General features: G+C 51.3%; 1 protein-coding gene across 3 annotated transcripts in view; it reads left to right on the forward strand.

Annotated features, from left to right (window-relative positions):
• Positions 1-23,550, forward strand: part of EDAR (ectodysplasin A receptor) — a 91,271-nt gene that overhangs the window by 61,721 nt on the left and 6,000 nt on the right. For 2 of the 3 annotated variants that reach the window (XM_011234372.3, XM_034658905.1), the window contains exons 5-11: positions 5,714-5,799; positions 11,944-12,030; positions 13,569-13,697; positions 13,814-13,888; positions 14,190-14,262; positions 16,822-16,978; positions 18,109-18,169. In XM_011234372.3, coding sequence (XP_011232674.3) covers positions 5,714-5,799; positions 11,944-12,030; positions 13,569-13,697; positions 13,814-13,888; positions 14,190-14,262; positions 16,822-16,978; positions 18,109-18,169 — 668 coding nt within the window. The remainder of the gene's footprint in view (positions 1-5,713; positions 5,800-11,943; positions 12,031-13,568; positions 13,698-13,813; positions 13,889-14,189; positions 14,263-16,821; positions 16,979-18,108; positions 18,170-23,550) is intronic. The other variant, XM_002926901.4, reaches the window with a different exon arrangement.

Below are 23,550 nucleotides of genomic sequence, written 5' to 3' on the forward strand. Positions count from 1 at the left end.
CTTTTCCAAATATCTGCTTGACAACCCCACGTCAGTGTCCCTGACACAGCACGTGATTCAAACACATCGGTCAAATGAATAAAGAAAGCAAGGGAACCTTATTGCAGAGCTTTATTTTTCAATATGCAAAAAAGCAGATAGCTATACCTAAGGAAGACGTTAGACTGCTCTCTTAAAGAGTATGATAAAAATAAAAGTTCTGTAGCCGACAGTCTCTAATTTAGTTGTCGAGGTTATTGTATTGTAGGGGCTCCACCAAAAGGAACATGTTAGAAGAAACAGAATCGAGGCATTCCCACCCAATGAATGGTACAAGCGTCCATTGAGAGACTTCTCTGCACAGCTGCTGTGCTTGAATGAGAGAAATTCAGTATGATCTTCCCATTAGGCGGGTAGAATTAGGTTCCGAGAATGTGTATGCTTCCTGGAACCTCACCTTCACTAGTTTTTATTGGTGCAGATACATAATTCATGAAAGAAAGGCAGAGTTACACGGACTGACTATAGGTGTGCCAAGGAAAAGCATACACCCCTTGCCGTGTTCACCTTGGAAAGCAAATAATCCTCTTTTCAAAATCTCAACTTCCTCTGAGAGCCTCTCAGTGTGGGAAGCTGACCTGACATTCGCAACCTAGCATAACTGCTCCTGCATCTGTTTTAGTAAACCCGTGAATTAAGAGCCTACCAGGTAGGCACTAGTGAGGCAAAGAGGAAAGACACGGTTCCTCTTTGACGTGAGGGAGTGAGACAAGAAAATCAGTAATCACAGCATAGTGTGGTAGGCGCACACGGTGTTCTAGTCCAGGAAGGACCCCTCCCTTCAGGGTTAGGGAGGTGGGTCAGGAGGGGTCTCAGAAGACTTCTCAGGGTGACATTGGAATGGTGGGAGTTAGTAAGGCTAAGAATTAGGACAGAGCTCTCCAAGATGTTCGGGGCAAAGCTCAAAGGGGCAAGCAACCTGATGGGATGCGGAGCCGCGTGTCCCCGTGGTAGCACGGCACATGCACCCGTGGGGGTGTGGAGAAATCAGCGAGGGGGGCAGGGGCCAGAGAGAAAATGGCTCTGGAAAATGATGCTGAAGACGCTGGTCTTTAGCTCGATGCTGAAGCAGGCCACTATGCAGATTTTAAGCTTGTACAGGGCACAACTAGGCAGCACCTTGGAATAATCCTCTCGGCAGCAGTGAGGAAAATGTGCTGCGTAGGGAAGACATGGGAGCCCAGGGGCATCGTGAGAACTGGGGCAAGATGGGAGCCTTGGAAGTGGGAGAGGAGGAAAAGTTTAAGAGTTCATTGGAAGGTAGATAGCACTGATTGGAGTTGCAGACCAAGGGCATGTGGGGTGTGGGGAAGGAGATCTTGAAGAGGAATTTCAGATGTCGGCCTTGGCCAGCTGTGTGGACAGTGATGCCATTTGCTAAGAGGTGGGATACAGGAGGGTTAGGGGTATTGGAGGGAGGGTGGAGGGAAGATGGAGGATGCATGTATGCATTTGAGGTGGTTGTAACATCCAGACCAATGTATCTGACACATAGATGGATGAACGGTATGAAGCTCAGGTTGGATCCGGAGGTCATCTCTGCATGAATGGTGTGGGAGCTGCTGGTGCAGACAGGCTCTTCCAGTGAGGCAGCTTCACAGAGGGGGAGCAAGGGTAGGTGCAGAACGGAGCCTCGCCCACAGCATTGCTCTGACCCAGCCCTGCAGCCGTGGCCCAGACCATGCATGCATCCCACAGTGGTCTGGGAGATTCAGCCATCGTATTATTCCAGATGATCTAAAAGCGGCAGTGATTATGAACTTCGAGCAGCCTGTTTCGTTCTTACTGAGATCCACAGAGACTTTCTAGCCAGAAAGCACAGCCCTGGGACCAATGCAGTACATAACCTTGTCCTGTAGGCAGGTGCCAGCTTGGTCACCAGAAAGGCTGTTCTGTGGCAGTGAAGGCAATTTCCTTGGCCCTCACACACCTTCCAGAAGGAAGATTGCCAGTGGAATGGTTGTGAGCACGCTGCCTCTAGAAGGCTTCAAAAGATAAGGATAACCATCTGTAGAATTAGTGGGGAGGCTGACATCTATACTCTTAAAAGGGTCTTCCCAGCTCTAAAGTCTTGAGTAACTCCTTCCCTGCTCCATGAAAATAGTGACCCGCTTCTTTCATATCTTGTCTGTGGCCCCCAGGACACTGGCTGAGTGGGCAAAGGCCGCTGTGCAGGAGACACATTCAACTTGCATCTCAGTGTGTCCTCACATTGCTCCGCGGATGTGAAGATATACTTTGTTTCCAGTTTGGCCCTTTCACTCCCAACCCCCAAGGCCACTGCCACGAATGGCCCCTGCTTTACCTCCGGTCCCCCAGCCTCCTCCTACGGGCTCTTTGGAGCTTGGTGCTTGTCAGGGGAGGGCCCCAGGGCCTCCCACCTCCTGTTACACACCCTAGGTCTAGGGAACAAATAAAGCTCTCATGCTGTGTCACAGGGAGGATTGCAAGGAGTTTTGATAAGCTGGCACTGTTTGCTCAGTAAAAGGCTGTTTTCATTCCTGAGTCCGTGTGGCTGCCAGGCCGCAATGCAGGCCGCCTCAGAGTTGTCTTCCTAACGCCACAGGTTGCCTTGGCCCTGGCCCCCTTGTGGTTTGGCAGGCACACTCTCCTTCTTCTTTGCCCTCTCTGCTGTGCATCAGTATGTGGCCGAGAGGCTGGCAGAACAGTGAGCACACACGGCTTTCCTGTTGAGAAAGGCTGTGTGGGAGGACCAGGAACCAAAACAGGAGAAGAGGAAGACAGCTAAGGCTGTGTTGCATAGCCTGCCTCCGCCCCTGCCAGGGCATCATTTTACCCACAGCTGGCTGTGGCCCTCTCACCTTCTGCTGGCTGGCTTCCACTTGGCATCTACTCCCTTCAAATAAGGCGTTCTGGAGCGGTTGGAGGACCAGGTGAAGAACACGGTTCTACATGCCACATTGTGTGGGAAGATGGGGCATCCAATGGCTCGGTGGTATCCATTACGAGCTTAGGAAAGGAAATCTGTGGGGGAAATCTATCATCTATTGACATGGAGGAAGTCAGTCCCTTCATAGAAGATTCTAGAGGCCCATTTTTTTTTTAAAGATTTTATTCATTTATTTACTTATTTATTTGAGAGAGAGAGAGCATGAGCAGGGGAGGGGCAGAGGGAGAGGACAAAGCAGGCTGTCTGCTGAGCAGAGAGCCCAACTCAGGGTTCCATCCCAGGACCCTGGAAGCATGACGTGAGCCAAAGGCAACTGCTTCACTGACTGAGCCACCCAGGAACCTTTAGAGGCCCCATTTAAACTCACTTTTATTTTGGTCTACTTACCTTAAGCAACCTTTGAGGAAAAAAACAAAAAAGAACTAAGAAAAGTGTAAACATGGATGGAAGTGTAGGAAATTAGGCCTCTACAGAAAGACAGAGGGACCGGTAGTCTCTGGCCGGGCCACAGAGCCCTGCGTGAACACCCAGCTTCAAGCTGAGGGGACCCCGTCGGAGGGAGGCGCCCAGACAGTTGTTCTGGGCTCCTGCGGAGCCAGGATGGGAGTTGTGGGTGTGAGCTCCGGCAGGAGCTGCTGACGTTTGCCCTGAAGAGGACACTCTCACACTTGAGAATGTCCTGCCGGGACATGTGTGAGGGAGTTGACACACCGACTCAGACAGTGCCACCCCACAGCGGCCGCCCGGGGCCAGCTTATTTTTTAGATGTACAGCCTTTCAGTATTTTGTTTCTTGGCTAAGTTATTTAATACGTCACACCGCTTGGTCCAGACGCACGGTGAGGACAGGAGGCCGAGCGGCAGCTGTGGAGAGCCCCCGAGGGAGGCGGACAGAACCGCTGGAGATGAGAGCGAGAGGGAGCCATGTGCGGAGGAGGGGCAACAGGCCGGCCCCCAGGCGTGGAGAAGAACTTCGTCTCATTATTTATGTTTCCAACCAACGTTGGCCTAAAACTGTCCTTCCTCAGTACCCAGCACAAGTACCAGGATTACAGACACGAACGAGGCTGGCCCTGAGGGGCTCCCAGGCCAGATGCAGAGACAGTCCCGACCTGGCAGAAGACTGCTGGCGGTGGAGGTGAGGGGTAACTCAGAGGCCCAAGTGCCAGCGCTGGGTCTGGGCGCGAGAATCTGGGGGCTGGCCTGGAGCCGGTCACCCTCATGAGGCCACACACAGACACGCGCCACGTCCTGGGAGCAGATGCACCATCAGCCCCACTGTCACTTCCTGTGTTCCAGGCACAGATGGCTTCTGGAGGGTGGCAGAGTGTGTGTTTGAGAGAGGCTTTTTCCAGAAGGCTTAACTGGAAAACTGGCTGTTGTGGCTTCTCTGAGGGGTGTTTTGAGTTTGGTTAATTAATGTTTACGAGATACACGGGGATCTGAGGATAAAAGGCCCTGAGGAAGGGCAGGCAATTATGATCATAATGTTATTGGTAATCGTCCAGGTTATGGCGGCTGGAGTCCAAAGACATCCCCCCCCCAGCACTCCTGCCACGCTGCCACCTACCCTACCATCAGTAGGGGCCTGCGTGTGCACGGCTAATAAAAAAAGAGATTAAAACCAACCATGGAAAAGTCCAATAGTGGAGAGTGATTTTTCATCTCTTGAATTGTAATGAGGGAAAACTTTGGCACCAGCTCATGTTACTTAATCGACCTCTCATGATGTGATAAATGGCTCCATGATCACCGCCGAACGTGTGTTTATGGAAAGCAGGCACGTGCCAAGAGAAGTGCCAAAGTCTGCAGGTGGAAAGTAGCCAGAGCTGTGAGCGCCGGAAGCGAGGGCTGCTAGGTCGATGGGGTGGCAGGTCTTGCAGAGAGCTCTGACCCAGGGTGCAGAGCTCTGCAGGGAGGGCGTTCTGAGAGCTGGCATGGTCACCGGGGCTGGCACACTGACACTGGGAAGCTCGACAGACATGGCATCAATGGGAGGAAAGGACTTCACGTCTTACTGTGAATGATTTGTCCTTTTCCTTCTATATGTGCAACCCCAGCGTAAGCATTTGCCCTTGGGCAGTGTCTGGGTCAGGTGCTTACTGAGGGGGAAGCAAAGGAATCTCAGTTAAGACCTGGTTGTATGTCAGGCCACACCAAAGGCCTTCTGCACTGACCTCTCTAGATGCTGCTGCTGTCTTTCTATCCGCTGCGGCCAGCTCTGTCCAATCTCAGCAGGTGTGCGGGAGGTCGGGGAGGTGCCAGTGTCCTAGGGGCTCATAGACGCATTTGCCAGTAATCCCACCAGGCTAGAGGCTCTGAGACAGGCGCTTGCTGGGTCAGGGGGTGCTCCTCCTCCAGGGGGTTCTGGCTCACTGGCTGGGACACCCAGAGAGCGAATCAGTTCTCCTGGCAGGTACTCCAGGGACTGATGTGGACGAAGATGATGATCGCTCACACACACTGAGCAAATCCATCAGTGAAAAGGACCAAACAGGAGAAGAGATTAAAAGGCCGAAAGTGGCCCAAAATATTGGAAAAAGAATGTTCCATTTCAAGTTATGCTGAAAACTCCCAAGGAAACTCAGTGGTCAAAATGGGCTGCTGTCTCTGAGAGCTCCTGACTCTCACGGCATATGTCTTGCTCCTGACTTTGGTGATGCTTGGAGCATGCCTACATCATGGGCATGCCAAGTGGTCAGTCCTTGCTTGTGGTGACGCCCGGCTCACCCATCTGCTCTGTCTTGTCTCTCCCTCCCTGCAGCTACTACATGTTGGAAAACAGACCCAGGAACATCTACGGCATGGTCTGCTACTCCTGCCTCCTTGCACCCCCCAACACCAAGGAATGTGAGTGCTCTTATCCTTCCATCAGAACGGTACTGCTCACACACTGTATTTTCATTACCTGGGGTTGGAGAAGGAAGCCCGTCCCAGCACCTGGACAGATGAAGTGCAGCAAGGGCAAAACGAGAAATGCTCCCGTGGGCTGGCCAGCCAGGTGCGGGTCCCTGCAGGGAGGTCTGCTCTAACTGAGCTTAGGAAAGGACTTAGGTCAGTCACCTGCCACCTGGTGCAAGTTTTCTCATCTGTGACACGGGTGCCAAAACCTGAACCCCCCCCATGCAATTATTGGAAAAACCAATGAGATCACAGTCGCCAAGGTGTTTTGCAAAGTCCTGCAAAGTGCTAGGCGATTGTAAGTTCTTACATATGTGTTTTCAAGCCAGAGAAGGCCAAGGGAAAGGTGAGGAGTGATCACAGTGAATGAACCGGATTCCACGAAGCCCACGTGAGCAGTGAGGCTCACGAGTTCAGAGTCCCGCTGTGGGCTCTTTCTTTCCCATTTTCATTCTGGTTGATTCGCACTGCATGTGTCTGTAAGGAAGGGAACTCTGCTGCAGAGAGTGTAGTGTGTGGCCGCTTGGAGCTGTGGTCTGGAGAGACACCATGGAGGTGGGTGGGCGGACAGCTGGTCCCTGGGCTGCAGGGGTCCTTCCTTGCTCTCCCCCAACCCCACTCCCACTGCAGGGCAGAAGAGGGGCTGTGCGGGGACCCTGCCTCTCCCAGCACACCCCATGTGCTCACGATAGTCCTGCCCCGGAGAATAGAACAAGGCCTGCCCCTTAAGAACGGTGGGAGTGGGGAAGGAGAGCAAAAAGAGAGGGGGACCACCTCTCCCTCTCCTTCACCTTTGGGTTCAGGGAGAGGAGGTACCCAGGTGAGCATGTGGCAGGGCTGGTGGGGGGCGTCGCCCCCTCTTTCCTGGATTGCTTCAGTAGACGCACGGCAGTATGGATTTGCATGTCTTTAAAGCGGAGCTTTGTACCAGCCGCATACTCATTAATTCACAAATTAGAGGAGGCCCACGGGCTCCAGGCTGCCAGCAGGTCCTGTGGTGAAGTCAGCTGCCGTGCCACTGTCTCCTGCTGGGGAATCCCAGCCAATTCAGTACCGGATAGTTCTGGGATGGAGTCCTCACTGAGAAGATGTCAGGCACTCCCCACCCGTGTTGAAAAGGCTCTTTGCCTGTGGAACCTGAAAAACAGCTCCCACGCAAGATCTGTCCCTGTGTGGGACTTCCATAACCACCTGGCCTGCTGGAGGGGCACCTCCCTCCTCTTGCCATCCGACAGTGGGCGCCATCACACGGGGAGAGAAAGCAAAGCCCCTGAGCCCCAGACACTTTGAGAAGGAGTGCATCCCCGCCCTAACCCCTAGCCCTGAATTGCTTAACTGAAAACCTGCTCCGGGTAAGGCCTCATAGCAAATGCGTAGCATTCCTAGAAGCCAGCAAAACCACTGAAACCTAGAGTCAGGGTGCAAGCCAGCAGACGTCTGTGTGTCTGTGTGGTATATGGGGAGAGGCGACCAGCTGGGCCTTGTCGGGTGATATGGTGCACGGAGCCCTGCCTGGGTCAGGGCCTCGAGTGTCATAGCGAGGAAGAGATGGTGTGGCTTCAGATTTGGGCTTCGTTATGAGTGTCCCCTCTTGGGAAAGTTACTTAACTTTGTGCCTCAGTTTCCCCACCCTTAAAATGGGGATCTCTCTCTCAGGAGATGTAGTGGGGTTGGGATGGCATGTCAGCATATGAAGTGTCTGCTGCAGTGTCACACACGGCACTCAGGAAGCAGGTGGCAACTTCACAGCCCTGTGACTGAGCATGGCTCCAACCCAGGTCTCCCGGACCCATGCAGGCTGCACCTCCCATGCTGACCTCCTGTCCTCCCTCAGCTCCCCTGGGACCCAGCTGGCAGGAGCCCTCCCTCACAGAGCGTTGGAGGGAGCAGTGAGGCAGCTCTGGGCCTAGGTACTCACTTGTCCCATCGTCATCGCTTTTATTATCACTCCTCTTCGTTTTTATTATGACACCAAGCCCTGTGTCAGGCCCAGGATGGACTCACCTTTTGGAAAAGTCTGCTCAGGAAAGCTGTGGCAAGTTTCATTCAGATGCCATCGTACGATGCCCAACAGCAATTCAAATGTGAAGCTTTGGCGTCCCCAAATGCCAGCAGCCAGCTGTTTCTAACACAGGGTTTCTCAAACTTGAATGCATACACCTGTCACCAAGCCTGTTAAAAAAGATCCTGGTGCAGCAGGTCTGGGGTGGATTCCCAGACTGCATTTCCAGCAAGTTCCCCATGGACCTCACTTTGAGCAGCCAGGTTGGAATGGCTCTGCCCATTGTTCCAGGATCCGCCACTGGGGGGCGCTGGGCCAACGCAGCCGCCTGGGAGCACACTCCTCAACAACCCTAAGAACCAGTAAAACGAATCACTCCTGAAAATCCAACCTGCTTGCCCCATGCAGAGAATCCCAGCAGTCTTTAATTCATATGGCATATTTATAAATTGTGTGGATTAACAAACCTTAAAGGCCCCGTAAATCTTGTCGCATTGAATAGAAGTATTCCTGCATTAAGCCCTACACTTAGAGTCCTTAAATTCCTCTTGAGGACGGTAGACGAACACAGCGCGGAGCCCTGCACCTCCCGTACCTACCGTCCCAAGTCAGTGCCGCCCCGAACACGCGCGTGAGCAACGCAGAACTAAGCCCCACTTACGTTGGTTTTAATGTAGACTTTGTATGGAAATTCATGTCAAGTTTCTGGGACGACAGTCTTCACCGGGCCTCCCTTACTCCTATCCTGCAGGACCGCCTCTCTGCTTAGTCAGAGCTAGGCTCCAGGGGGAGCTTACGCAGGGTAAGATAGATCAGTAGTCGACCATCCAGCAGAAACAACAACTGAAGAACATTTTCATCTAATGATCCGTTCCAAGGAGTCCAAATGAACCCAAAACACAGGGCTCATGTTGGACCGGACGGAAACTGCCCAGACACCAAATACTCGTTAGACCAGAGCGGAACCTGGAACAGGGAACTTGCCGAGCAGGGACCTGGTGGCCGTGGGATGCCGTCCTCAGGGCACCTGCCCACGGAGATAGACCTCTAATCATGGAGTCTTCCTGCTCACCCTCCCTCTCACCCTGGGATGTGCTCAGCACAGAACGTTCTCCCGGTTGGCTCAGGCATCACGGAACAACAGAGCACACCCCGCCCTGCACCTGCAGCCAGGGCTGTTAGTTGACACTGGCTGGAGCTCAGTTAGGGAAAATGTCTAGTGCACCAAGGTGGAGGCACGGCCCTGCTTTCCACCTGAGCGAGGACGGGAGCCACCCGTTGGGGGTGGGGAGGTGTGCGTTAGCGACGGGCGCTGGCCTGCACGCAGTGTTCGCAGAGGGCGCCGTGGGAGCAGCCCTGCCAGCCGCGCGCAAAGGCATCTCGCGAAGTCTATGTGCAGCCAGGCTGTTCTCATTGTTTTCCCTGGACCACAGGCCTGGGCACATGTGTGCCCCCAACCCCAGCCTCTGTCACCCAGCCTTGGCCGGCAAGCCCTGGCAGAAAGGGGCAAGAAGAGACAAAGATGACAAATCCACAAACAGCCCACGGGTATTTTTTTCCCCTGAGGAATAGCTTAAGCTCCCTTAAGTCCCTTACCAAACAGACAGATGAGCTTTGTTTTCAGTGTCGTGTTTACTTTAAAAGGAAAGCAGGTTTTGCTTGAAGCTATGCCCCATGTCACTTTTCCCACTTGATGGGATGCCGTTGAAGTCTCCCTTACCACAGTGGAGGAGAGCCGCGTGGCCTGTGAGGTGCACACGGCAGAGCTTCCAGCCCCAGGGCTGGCCACGTGCACGCAGCCCTCACTGGGACGGTGGGGGGGGGGAGCCTTCCCACCAGCACCTCCCAAGAGCCCACTGGTTCTGAGGCCAGGGGAGAAGGCTAGAAGGCTAAATGGAAAAGCAGAGAGTTGTCATGAGTTTGGGGGTGAGGGGCATGAGAAAGCTTCTCTTTGTCCTCCAGAAAGGCAAAGAAACCTCTCTAAGCTCTGGACACCAGCAGGGCCACTCCCAGGGAAGCGCAGGCACAGAAAGGCCCCACAGAGGAAGCAGGAGACCTGCCCCTTCCAGCTGCCATCAACAGCGTTCCTGCTTCCAACGGCCCCGTCCATCTTGTGGTGCTGTGGTCCCACCAGTGTCCACATATGAGGCAGCTCCGCAGGGGACAGAGACCAGGTGAAGGGGCCAAGGCCAGGAGCTCCAGATACGCTAGGTCCCTGGGCTCCAGAAGCAGCAGATCGCCAGAGAGGAGACGCCTCTGGTGCTGAGGGCTCTGACTTAGCAAGACTGGTCCAAGCGCGGGCTGGGAGGGTGGCAGGCTGGCACCAGCAGCTCCCATGCTGGGCTGGCCAACAAGCCTTCCTGGGCTCCCAGCCCCGTCCTGGGGCTGATGAGGAGGGTGTCTGCCTCACACCCCTCAGTGCTTCCCTAGGTAGGTGGGTGGTTTAAAGAGCCTGCAGATGACATTTCTCAGCCAGCAGCCAACAGTTAAATCCCTGGCCAACCCAAGTGACAGACAGGCCAGCTTTGAGAACTACGACACCTCACAGAAGTGCAGTTACCCTGGGAGCCAGTCCTCAGCCTGTCCCTGTGCCCTCCCAAGCCTCCCTCTATTTTATTTGCAGAGATTTCTGTTTGTTAAAGGGTGTAAGGAGCAGATGTTTCTAGCCCTGCTCTCCCGCGACCTTGTCTACTTACTGGACACAGATGTGTGGCTAATTCAGCAGGACTTTCCTCACCAGATTGGCTGTGGTCCCATCTCCTGAGTTGCCCCATGCTGTGTGCACAGGTGGCTTTAGAGATACCAGTCACAGAGTGTGGCTTCTCCCGAGAAGCTTCACTTAAAGAAAATGTCCCTGGGGGCACCTGGGTGGCTCAGTCGGTTAAGCGGCTGCCTTCGGCTCAGGTCATGATCCCAGGGTCCTGGGATCAAGTTCCGCATCAGGCTTCTTGCTCAGCGGGGAGCCTGCTTCCCCCTCTGCCTGCCGCTCCCCCTGCTTGTGCACATGCTCACTCTGTCTCTCTCTCTCTGACAAATAAATAAAACCTAAAAAGAAAAAAAAAAGAAAACCTCCCTGTTACAGTTCTCACGGATGCTAGAGGCCGGCTGACCAAGGTCCCCGAGTCAGCGCCACTCCTCCTTGCTGGGCTGGCTGCAGGGACCATGTGTGTGACTTTGGGGAGGCCAGCTCACCTGCCCTTACTTGGAAGTGTGCAAGCCCACTTCACGAATTACTCCAGCACAGGACAGACGAAAGTGAGACAGAAGGAAGCATATTTGAAATAGGATCATTTTTATCAACAGCAAAACTCAAGTCCCGCCTAAAGGAAGGTTGACCCTCAGGACATCGTGTTTTCTGTGGCAGAACAAACAATTTCTTAGTGACTTGATTGATTACAAAACCAGCTTCCATTTCACCTCTGTTAAGTGATACTTTTTAAATAGAGAAGGGAAGTTTTATGAGTCACAATTTTGAGGGAAGGCAAAGTTCTTCTCTGCTCTTAGACTGTTTGGTCACAAGTATTTAAAAAAGTGAATCACAGGAAAATCCTAAAGGAAAACACACCAGATTGTCAACCTCAGGGAGCGAGGCTGTCAGTGATTCCCCTACTTCTTTCCTGTGTTCCCATTTTCTCCCGATTTTTAAAAATGGCACATATTACTTTTATAACTAGAAAAAGTATTAAAAATACATTACTGTCTTATGTAATTGAAGAAATTTCTCAAGCATTATTTTCCCCCAATACTTTTGCATATATACGAATTTTTCTCATCTCTATAGATGGCATATATTTTACCTCTGTTCATAGAAAAATTGAGCTGGTGAGGCACCCCTGTTTAGTCTTAGCAGATTTGCCTGTGTGTCTTCTTCCTGAAGAAAAGCGTTTGGGAGGTCAGAGTGCTCTTTAGGGATTATGAAACATGCTAAGAAATGAAAACATCCCCCTGTCCCGCCGCCCCCGCTGCAGTGCCCGTGTAATCTAGAATTCTAGATGCCCTGGCTCTGCGGCTGCACCTTGCTTTCCATCCTGGAAGGTGGGGCTTGTCCAGGTCATCCCGGGGCACACGCGGTGACTGGGTTCCCCTTGCAGGTGCAGGAGCCAGCTCCGGAGTCTCTGCCAGCTTCCCCAGCACCTCTGGCAGCAGCACCCTCTCTCCCTTCCAGCACGCCCACAAAGGTAAGGACTGTGCTTCTGCAGCTGGCCAGCTGCAGATAAGGGGCCTGGATGAAAGCGAAGAGGGAGGCTGGAAGCAGCTATGAGGAATGGCAGTGGGGCTCCTCGGTGCCCCCAGTAGTGGGAGTTGGTCGTGAGCTCCGCGAGGAGTGGCAGCGACCTCTGCATGGGCTCTCTGGCGAGAAAGGCACATTCCTGGTGTGGCAGGGTGGTGCTCAGGGTGCAGGCGGCTGGGCGGCGGAGAAGAAGCTTCCTGGCCGTGGCTGGGCCTGATGGCAGCAGCCATTCTGTTGCTGGCTTTCAGATCATTTCCAAGAACTACATTTTGCCCCCTAATCCCTTAGAGATGGAAAGGCTTTGAGGAGGATGGAGGCCCCTGTCTTTCTCAGATGGAGGCCTCACACTGGTCCCTCCTGCCATCTGGCAGTTTCAGTGCCATCCATTATTTAAGCATATTTAAGGCCCAGGTCTCAGTGAGGCTCAGGGGCCCTTCAGAGTCCCACAGTGCACTCAGCATGCTAGCCCTGGCATCGCCCCCCAAACCTGACCCTCCTGCACATTCACAGAGCATCAAAGCAAGAAGACTTTGCTAGGATAGATGGGTCTCATTTCCACCAGGCCCTGAGTGGGGACCGGGAATAATGCACGGCACAGCGAATATGAAAGCACTTATATCATCCATACCTGGGATCCAAATGATGATTTCTTGCAGACACATCCCACCCAGGAGGACAGGCGTGGAAACCGGCAGCACTGGGGCTACGAGCTCTGGTGCCTCTTTCCAAAACGGCCACTGCCTCCTTCAGTGGGTCCCCAGTGCTTTAGATCTTGTCCCTTTCCTGTGGGAATGGTGGGTCACCGGGATCCTGCCTCACGAGGACCAGAATCCTGTTTGTTATTTCAGAGAATGAGAACAAGCATCAGGGCATTGTACGTGTCAAGGGCAGGCATTACTGGGGAAGCCAGCGAGAGCCCCCTGGGGAAGGGAACCCCGTGGTGGGGGTGACAGAACAGAGGAACGGAGGAAGAGGTGCGCGGCAGCCCCTGCACCACCTTTGCCCTGGGAGTCTGATTAGGACACTTAGTTTGAAATTGCATGAGATGCAGGATAGCGCCAAACCAAGAATAGAATCTCTGGCCCTGGGAGGTGACTTCTGCTTGCATGGAACTGTCTTCAGGACACTTGCTCGTGGGCTTCCTCCTCTCTGCATCCCAACTCGCCCAGGGTTCCCCAAGTAGTAGCACCAAAAGCAAGCACCTTAGAACAACTGAGCAAGCCTAAACCTTGGTGTTCCAGATGAGTCTGGATCAGCCTCAGTCAAGACCAGCCAGGGGAGCTCCCAGGCAGTCCTGACATGATGGCCAAGGCGAGCCTGTAGGGTTTAGCTCTGAGGCTAAGCAAGCGTTTGGGATTCTGAGGGTCCCGTGGAAGCGTCTCCTACCGTAGGCACCATGGTCTTCTTGGAGGGCGGCCTCTGCAGGCCTCCGGGGTACCTGTAGGGAGTCCTGAGCCCTGTGTTGCCCTCTCTCCCCGCCTCCAGCAGAGCTCTCAGGCCAGGGGCACCTGGCCACGGCCCTGATCATTGCCATGTCCACCATCTTCATCATGGCCATAGCCATTGTCCTCATCATCATGTTCTACGTCGTGAAGACGAAGCCTTCTGCTCCAGGTGACTTCTCCTCAATGCCCCCATTCCCTCCCCACAAGCACTTGCTCTCTGCCCGTTCTGTCAGCTTACCTAGTCCAAGAGACTGGCCCCTCACACTCTTCCCTTTCTCCAACCAGCCTGCTGTACCAGCCACCCAGTGAAGAGCATGGAAGCCCAAGTGAGCAAGGAAGAGGAGAAGAAAGAGGCCCAAGGTCTGCAAACCCAGCCCCCACAGCACAGGTGTCCATCCCAGGGCGGAGGTTGTCTGCCTGCTCGCCACCACCTGGGCAGCCTGGCCTCCCACCTGCTGGTGCTCTCATGCCACCTAGAACAGGGCTGCAGAAAGAGGTGTCAGGGCCCCCACATGGCGCTTGGCCCTGAGGGTGGTGTGGCTTGGTCACCGGGCAGGCCTGCTAAAGAGGAAGTGAAGGGAAGCAGGGAAGGATGATCTCAGAGCCAGGGGCTGACTCCAGCTCCCTTCCCCTCATCCCCAATCTTCCCATTTACCTGCAGACAGTGTGGTGATTTTCTCCGAGAAGGACGAATTCGAGAAGCTGACCACAGCTCCAGCAAAGACTGCCAAGAGGTAAGTCAAGCCGAAGCAGCCACTCATCAGGGGGTAGAACAGCCCCCAACCCCAGGTGAGGTCAGGGGTCCTCTTGGGGTTCTGAGCAGAAAGGGGAGTAGGCATGCCAGATGGGGAGCATCCCCAGAAGCCTGGCCACTGGCCTGGAGGCAGGGCCCAGGAGCAGCAAGGCAGAAGAGTACCAGGCCTCAGCCTCAGCCTCACCACGGACCTGCAGCAGGAGCCAGGCAGCGCGAGGGGCAGGTGGTTAACACCTTGCTCCAGGGCCAGCTGCCCCCCCCCGCCTTCCTCTTCATAGAAAAATTGAGCTGGTGAGGCACCCCTTCTGTTTTGTGAGTGTTTGTGAGTGCCCCCTTCTCCTCCAGCAGCCCACCGCGGCCACCAGCGACATTGGCATCACTAGTGCTAAAGCCAGAACTGGTATCCCTAAGCCCAGGACAGTGCTGGTGAGGATGATGGCTCACGAGCATTCGGTGCTTATTGCCCACCAGGCGCCGGGCTAAGTCTGTGAGCGCCCCACGTGCAAGGTGCTAATATTGCCCCTGATTGTGGGAAGCCGAGGCTTGGAAGCTGTCACGCGCCTGAGGTCACACACGAGGAGTAGCAGGGCTGGGGAACCAGTTCAGGCCATCTGGCCCCACAGCACGTTTTGTGCAGGCTCCAGACCAACCACCAACTCTTGTGAAGAAGGCCTCTTGAGGCAGAATTTTGACATATGAGATTTTTACCATATTTATAGCACACATTAGGATGTGGAATGAGCCCTGGCTTTAAAGGGCAGAGGGAAGTAAACTTTTCCTTCGCCCCCTTAGATGCTCATTTGGACTCGGTCCCAGTTAGGCGCCACAAACCCACCCCATGGTGTCAGTCCCCTGTCTGGCCTCTACCCCGTTGGCCATTCCAGGACCCCATTGTTCCCACGTTATACGTGGGGCACAGAGGCCACGGGTGGGGGGCCCAAACTAATCACAGGAAGAGCAAAGGGGCACTATCTCCTGGCCTGGCCACTGGCCTGTGACCTTCCCACGGGGGGTGAACTCTTGCAAAGCCTTTCGTCTGTAGGAATGATCGTGAATCTAGACAATCGTGTAGAGCTCTGGCATTAATCAAGCCCTTCCAGAGGTGTTACCTCATCTGGAAAACTCCAGCATCTCTCAAGACCCCTGACACAAGGGCAGGAAGCAGACTTAAATCATGAAATCTGTGCATGCTGGGAAAGAAAAGAGTGTGGGCCCCCCGGGCGGTCCCTTAGATGGGGGTCATTTCCTGTGAGTGCCTCTGTTCCTGCTGACCCCATTTCAGAGCCCCGGGCTGGGCCCAGCCAGGCTGCAGGGGCTGGCTCAGCAGTGTGCCTCCCTGGGGACGAGCTTCTCCTCCCCCCTCCAGTCTGTCCAGCCCTGTGCCTCGGCAACCTCTCCCCTTCTGTTCCTCCAGCCTTCGCTCATTCTCAAAAGTAAGGAGAAAAGAGTACTCAAAGGGCAAGGATTGTCCTGTGACTTAAGTTTCATCTAAAGACTGAGGGAAACGGGATTTGGAAGAATATTTAGAAAAATAATACTTGTTTCCTATGCAAATATCGAATAAAAATGACAACCCTCTGTCTGCTCTCAGGTCTTTCTTAGGGAAAGGACTTGGGGCCCTCAGCCGTCTCTGGGGACACCCGTGCTTTTGTTCCTAGACGGCTGTCAGGCGGGGACAGCGGCAGGCCAGCCAACTCCGAGTGAGGCCCGGAACTACTGGGCCTCACCTTCATCCGGCCTCTAGGGTTGTGTTCGAGTGTGGGCTTCATTACTATAACCCAGTGGCCAGGAAAGAATAATTCTTTCTAAGTTGTCAGCCAGACCACAGGAAGTGAACAGGATGCCTAAAAAAAAAAAAGAATATTGTTTTTCAGATATTTGGAATGATTTTGAGAGTTTAAGCTCCAACCCACACGTGCCTAGGGCAGTGAGCCGTGTTGGAACGTGGGCCCACCCTGCCTCCTGGGGGAGCTCCTGAGGCCCCCCTTGCAGCTTGCTGTGACCTCACCCACAATGCACACATTTCAGCCGGGTCACCCCCCAGTCAGGAGGGGACCCCCCCCTCCCCAGGGAGGCTTATTCAGCCTTGTTTTTGGCTGTTCTGGAGAACTTGCACAGACTCAGCACCAGCCACACAAACCTGTTCGCATTTAGATGCAAGGCTGCACTTGGAGCTGGCCAGCATTAAAAATAGGAGGCTGGGACATGTTCAGGAAGTCTTAACTGAGCCGGGCAGGGGGACAGATGAGCAGACGCTGTCCCCCTCCCTGATGAACCCCAGCACTGCCGGGCTCGACAGATACCCTGTGAGTCCTCTCACAGGACACCTTGCAGGCTGCCCTGCATCTGGATCCCTAGGTGAGAGGAGAGCAGAGAACGAGGGGTAGCGAGTGCGGCACGTCACTCTCACCTCGTGCCCAGGAGCTGCGCAGTGAAAGCTTGGGGAACAAGCCCCTGCATCCCAATCGATCTCCCAGTCCTCTCCCCGCCGGGAGAGTGTGTCAGGGCCCCGCTAACAAACACCTTTCTACTCCCCCAGCGAGAATGACGCATCGTCGGAGAATGAGCAGCTGCTGAGCCGGAGTATGGACAGTGACGAGGAGCCTGCCACCGACAAGCAGGGCTCCCCAGAGCTGTGCCTCTTGTCGCTGGTTCACCTGGCCCGGGAGAAGTCAGCGGCCACCAAGTCAGCCGGGGTGAGGCCCTGGCGCTGCTCCTTGCTCGCTCCTTGTTGCCCAGGGAGGGGGAGGCGTGAGGGGAGCCCGCCACAGGAGCCTAGATAGAGTGGCAGGCTTAAAGAAGACAGTAAAAAAATAGGAAGCGTGTCTCTGTATTATCTAGCTTATAGAGGAAAATGAAGGAGAGTGAGCAAAGAGAAAAGTTAAAATTGCTTGGAATACCATAGGACAGAAACAACCTTTGTAAACATACTGGCATGTGTCCAAGCAGACAAAATATATATGTGTGTACACACACACACGCATACACACATAGCGCACACACTTACACATACACACACCCATTGTGTACACACACATACACACTATGCATTTTGCATGTAAAATTGTCCAAAGGGCTTGTCACCCAAAGCAGGCCACCTTGGAAAGCGCCGTGGCAAGGGGCAAAGAAGCACAGTGCGACCCAGGCTGCCTGAGCGTGTAGCCCGTGGTTCGCTGGCAGCCTGATGCAAGCATAGCTCAGTGGGTTGCTAGGTAGCAGTGCTAATGTCCCCACTTGGGAAGCTGGATCTGGCTTAGGTCTGGACAGGGAGGCCACTCTCTGGGCTGCCCTGAGTTCAGGGACAGCTGTGATGGCACCCATCCCTTGCAGGGACCCTGGAGGCCTATGGAGTTGTTCTGAGAGGTATTGGCTCCCGTGGGGGCGTGGGACCTTTCAGCCAGGACCCCTTCTGCGCCGATGCAGCACAGGCCTCATGTCCTAACCTGGAGCTGTGCGCTCTGGGAGAAGAGTCTGGGGATGGCCGCAGACACGGCCAAGGCTTCTCAGGCCCCTAGTGGCCAGCTGGGGTCCCCACCACTCACCTCGCACACAGACTGATGCCAGGTGTCTTGTGAGCCTGAATGTCCGGTGGAGAATAAACAGCAGCCCCCACCTCTGTGAACACTGAAGGGGCTTGAGTTGGAGACCCGAAGAAAAGGCTTTCTCCCTGTGACTTCCTGATGGGATGGTCACGTGAGGGCACCATTCAGCATTTCTGACTCTAAGGGGACAGCAGCTGCCAACACTGGGATGGAGAATTTGCATTTTTGTGGGCTACCACTTTCTCTTGTTCGGAAAATTAACATTCTCTTAACGTTTCCCGTAGATTCAAAGTCGAAGGAAAAAGATATTGGATGTGTACGCCAATGTGTGTGGAGTCGTTGAAGGTAGGCATGGACAAACTGGAGACATGTACCCCAGATTTCCCCAAGGATCTTGCCCCCACCGTCAACATGGAGGAGGTGGCTCTGGCAGGAGTCCCGAGGTCCCATGGGGGCCAAGAAAGGCCGCCCACCCCAGCTTGTCATGTTCCTCATCCCAGAGGCTGGCGAACCCACTTCGGGTGTGGAGGGACATGGAATTTGGCACCGAACTATTTAAGGCCTTTTCCCTGGCACTCCCCAAGGCACTTTCCCTCACAGGACAAGAAGATGACACCCAGCCAGCCCCTGGGCAGAGCCTCCCTGGGGGACCATGGAGAACAATAGCGGAAGGAGCCAGGGTCCTCCAGGGTCCTCCAGATGCTGTCCCCGCACTAGTGTTTTCAGTCACTTACGCAGTCATTAGCTGGCCTTGCCCTTTCCCTGGGTACTGGTCGCCCTCCTCGAAGATGTTTCCCGAGCAAGCAGAGTCAGACTGCCTCACAACTACACCTAGCAGGACTAGGTATATAAGCATTTCAACCTGAAACCAGAATCCACAATCCCCATTTCTTCCAAATCTAGGCTCTAACTTACCTTTGTATTCACCCAGGCGACAAAACCCTTTATCACTGAGGTTAGGGAATGTTCCCCAGCTTCATCAGGCCACTCGGTCCTGGTCTCACTGGCGTCCCTCCTTGGACTTCTGGGTCTGCCCCAGGAGGAGGAGCGGAGCCTGGGGAGCTCTCATTTCTCCACATAGGTGGAGCCCAGCACACCGAGCCCAGGGCAGGCCTACTGGCTGAGTTCTCCTTTCGCCAGAAATAACTTCCAGAGGCCAAGAACTCGACTTGGCTGCCTGTTGAAATGCAGCATCCCTCCATAAATACATATGCCCCACGTCTGATAAGCCTGGCATGGCTGCCTCGTGGAGAGATTTGCATTCTATCATCCTGGAAAGCTCTTCTCTGTTCCAAAAGATGTCCTGGCCTTTAGAGCCCATACTCCTGGGACGGTGGTTTTCAAATTAATTTCGGGAACCCCACAGGAAAGAGGAGCCTCTGCAGCGAGACTGGGAGGGTGAAGAGTGTGAGCCCCATGTAGCTGGCCACCCTCTCACAGCCTGGGGTGTGTGGTGTGCTTATCAAACCTCGGGGACGCTCACATCGCCAAGGCGCAGAACCTTAGACCAGCAGTGCCCAGCCCTGGGGGAACAGTATATACCCACCCAGAGTCTTCCACTGTCTCTTCTCTGCCCAGCCCACCCCCAAATGCCCCAAGATCCTGATTTAATTTGGCTGGGGTGAGCCTCCGGCATCAATTTCTTTTGTTTGTTTTTAATTAAACTAATTCTGAGCTCACCGCAGATTCACATGCAGTGGTAGGACACGATACAAAGAGTTCCTCTGGACCCTTTACTCAGTGTCACCCAATGAGACCATCTTGCTGAACCATCTCTGAAAGTCATAATCAGGTCATTGATTGTCACTGTCTTCTGTACCTGAAGACAGGGCCCATTTCCTTCACCACAAAGATCCCTCTGGATACTCCCCCAACCCTGCTTCTCCTTCGCCACCGTCAGCCACTAATCCATTCTTCGTTTCTACAGTTTTGTCATTTCATGAACCTTAAGCGAACTCATGCACCATGTAACCTCTTGCCAAAGGCCCTTTTCCTCCACATAATTCCCCGGAGATTCATGAAGGTCGTTGTGTGTGTCGTAGATTTTTCCTCATACCCCTGAATACCTGCCCACATCATGGACAAATCACAACTGGTCGAAGCACTCATCCATTTTAGAACATCTTGGTTGTTTCCAGTTTGGGGCTAGTAAGAATAAAACCACTATAAGGAGCCGTAAATAGGTTTTTATGTGAACATAAGCTATCATTTCTCTGGGATAACTGTCCAGGAGTGCAGTTGTTGGTTTGTAAGGTAGTTGCATGTTTGGTGTTTTAAAAAACTGCCTAGGGGCCTGGGTGGCCCGGTGGGCTGAGCGTCCAACTCTTGATTTTGGCTCAGGTCGTGATCTCAGGGTCGTGGGGTCGTTCCCCGCCCTGAGCTCCGAACTTGGCACAGCACGGCGTCTGCTTAGGATTCTCTCTCCGTCTCCCTCTGCCCCTCCCACTAGTGCTCTCGCTCTCTCTCTCTAAAATAAATAAATAAATCTTTTTTTTTTAAAAAATGCCAAACTGTTTTCCAAAATGCCAGTACTGTGTCCATCCCCACTGGCAATATGTGAGTGGTCCTGTTTCTCTACTTCCTCGCCAGCATTTGCTGGTGTTGCTGTTTTTTATTTTAGTCATTCTGATAGTTATGTTTTCATATCTCATGGTGGTTTTAATTTGCATTTCCTTAATGTAGCATCTTTTCATGAGCTCATTGCCGTTTCTATGCCCTCTTCAGTAAAATGTTTCTCTGTGTCTTTTGCCCATTTTCCAACTGGACTGCGGGCATTTTTTGCTGTTGAGTTTTGAATACTAGTCCTTTGATGGATATGAGATTTGCAGATATTTTCTCCACTGTGTAGGTTGTCTTTCCATTCTCTTAATAGGGTCTTTCACAGAGAGGTGAAATTTTGAGGAGTTAAATGTATCAAGTTTTACTTTTCCAGATTGTGTTTTTGGTATCAAGGCTAAGATCTCTTTGCCTACCCCTAGATCACAAAGATTTTCTCTTGTGATTTTTTTCTAAAAAGTTTTATCATTTTGTTTTGCATTTGAGTCCACGATTAGTTGGAGTTAATTTTTATAAAAGATGTGAGACTTAGGTTGAGGTGTTTTGGTTTTGTTTTTGTTTTTTTTGGTTTTTCCCTGTAGATGTCCAGTAGCCCCAGCACCATTTGTTGGGAAAAGCTATCTTTTGTCCGTTGAATTGCTTTCACACTTTTGTCAAAAATCAGCTTGGGCATATTTGTGTGGCTCTGTTTTCTGGGTTCTCTGTTCTGTTGCACTGATCTATGTCTCAGCTCCTCTGCCAGTACCACATTAGCTGTACAACAAGCCTTGAAATCAGATAGACTATTTGCTCTCACTTTCTTCTTTCTGTTCCAAATTGTTCTAGCTCATGCTAGTTCCTTTGCCCTTCCATATAAATTTTAGAATAATTGTCCCTATACCTACAAAATACCTTGCTGGGGATTTCGATAGGAATTACATCAAACCTGTATGCCAAAGTTTGGGGAGATTTGACATCTTTACTATGTAGTGTTTTCTAATCCATGAAAATGGTATGTCTCTTCATTCATTTAGATTTTCTTCAACTTTTCTCATTAGCATTATGTAGTTTTTAGAATACAATTCCTATACATATTTTGCTAGATTTATATCTAGGAATTTCATTTATTTTTTAAATGATTGTAAGTGACATTTTATTTTAATTTCAGTGTCTACCTATTAATTGCTAATATATGGAAATACAATTGATTTTTGTAGGTTTACCTTGTATCCTATGACTTGCTGAACTCACAAAGTCTCAAGAGTTTTCTTATAGATTCCTTGAGATTTTCTACATAGATAATCACATCTGCAGATGGGGACACTTTTATTTCTTCCTTCCCAATCTATATGCCTTTTCTTGCCTTATTGCCCTGGCTATAACTTCCAGCATTATATTGAATAAGAGTAATAAGAACAGAAATCCTTGCCATGTTCCTGATCTTAAAGGGAAAGCATGCTTTTCACCATTAAGTATAGTGTTGGTTCTAGGGTTTTTGTAAATGATTTACATTAATTTTGTGGATAGATTACATTGATTTTTGAATATTGAACCAGCCTCACAACCCTGGAATAAGTCCATTTGTCATAGTGTATAATTCTTTTTATATATTGTTGAATTCTATTTAGTAATATTTTGTTAAGGATTTTTTAAATCTGTATTAATGAGGGATATTGGTATGTAATTTCTCTTTTTGTACTCTTATGATCTGGTTTTGGTATCAGGCTAATACTGGCTTCACAAAATAAATTGGGAAGTGTTTCCTCCTTTTCTATATTCCAGAAGAGATTACATAGAATTTGTGTTAATTCTTCTTTGTATGTTTGGTAGAGTTCTCCAATGAAACTGTGTAGCCTGGAGATTTCTTTTGGGAGAATTTAAAATTACAAATTACATTTCTTTAATAGTTATAAGGTTATTCAAATGATCTATTTCTTACTGAGTGAGTTGCATTCATGCTTGTTAAGGAATCGTCCTATTTCATCTAAGTTGTCCAATTTATGTGTGTAGATTTGCTTGTAAATTCTTTTTTTAAAATTTTTAAAAAAGATTTTATTTATTTATTTGAGAGAGTGAGCATGAGAGAGAGAGAGTACATGAGCAGGGGCAGAGGGAGAGGAAGAGGGAGAAGCAGACTCCCCTGCTGAGCAGGGAGCCCGACATGGGGCTCGATCCCAGGATCCTGGGATCATGACCTGAGTCAAAAGCAGATGCTTAACTGACTGAGCCACCCAGGTGCCACCCCCTTTTTTTTAATGTCTGAAGGGTCTGTAAAGATATCTTCTTCTTCGTTGCTTAATATTGGTATTTTGTGTCTTCTTTCTTCATTTTATCTTTATCAATCTTACATTTATCCATTTTATTGACAAAGAACTGGCTCTTTTCATGTTTCTCTCTCGTTTTTCCTTTTTCAATTTTATTGATTACTGCTCTTTATGATATCCTTTCTCCTGTTTACTTTTGGTTTATTTTGTTATCTTTTCCTAGATGCTTGAAATGGGAGTTTAGATGACAGATTTGAGATTTTTCCTCTTTAATGTATGTATTGGTAATATAAATATCCTTCTCAGTATTGCTTTAGCTGTGTTCTACAAACTCTGATATGTTGTATTTTCATTTCCTTCACTTAAAAGATTTCCTCTGAGATTTCCTCTTTGACCCATGGATTATTTGGAAGTGTGTTGTTTAGTCCTCATCCCATACCAAATGCATTAACGGTGGTGCAAGACAGACGCCTGCTGAATAGTGGAGCTGCCAGAATGCAGTGAAAGGCCAGCACCGTGGAGTTATTCCCAGTGCCAGTGGCTTTCCTCATTGCAGGAGGCAGGACACAGAGCAGGAAGTGACTGCTGGTCACTCTTCCCTGTGTGGGAAGTGCCAACAACCTTTGGTTCTGGAACCTCCCAGAAAGAATAGGATACACACATATTTTCTCCCTCCACCCCTATATACAATTTTCTTCTAAAGAAATGTCAAGGGAACAGGCAGGAATCTAATAAATGTCTCTGAAAACAATGTCTCTCCATTTGAAAAATAAACTGTTTTTAAATGCATTAACTTCATGGAGAAATAAACATAATAAACCAAATTTAATCCCTGCCAAAAAAAAAAAAAGAGGAGAGAGAGAGAGTTGTTTAGTTCCCAAGTGTGTGAAGATTTTCCTGTTATCTTTGTTTTTGACTTATAGTTTA

The sequence above is a fragment of the Ailuropoda melanoleuca genome, chromosome 4 (assembly GCF_002007445.2).
Source record: "Ailuropoda melanoleuca isolate Jingjing chromosome 4, ASM200744v2, whole genome shotgun sequence".
In the NCBI taxonomy this organism is placed as follows: Eukaryota; Metazoa; Chordata; class Mammalia; order Carnivora; family Ursidae; genus Ailuropoda; species Ailuropoda melanoleuca.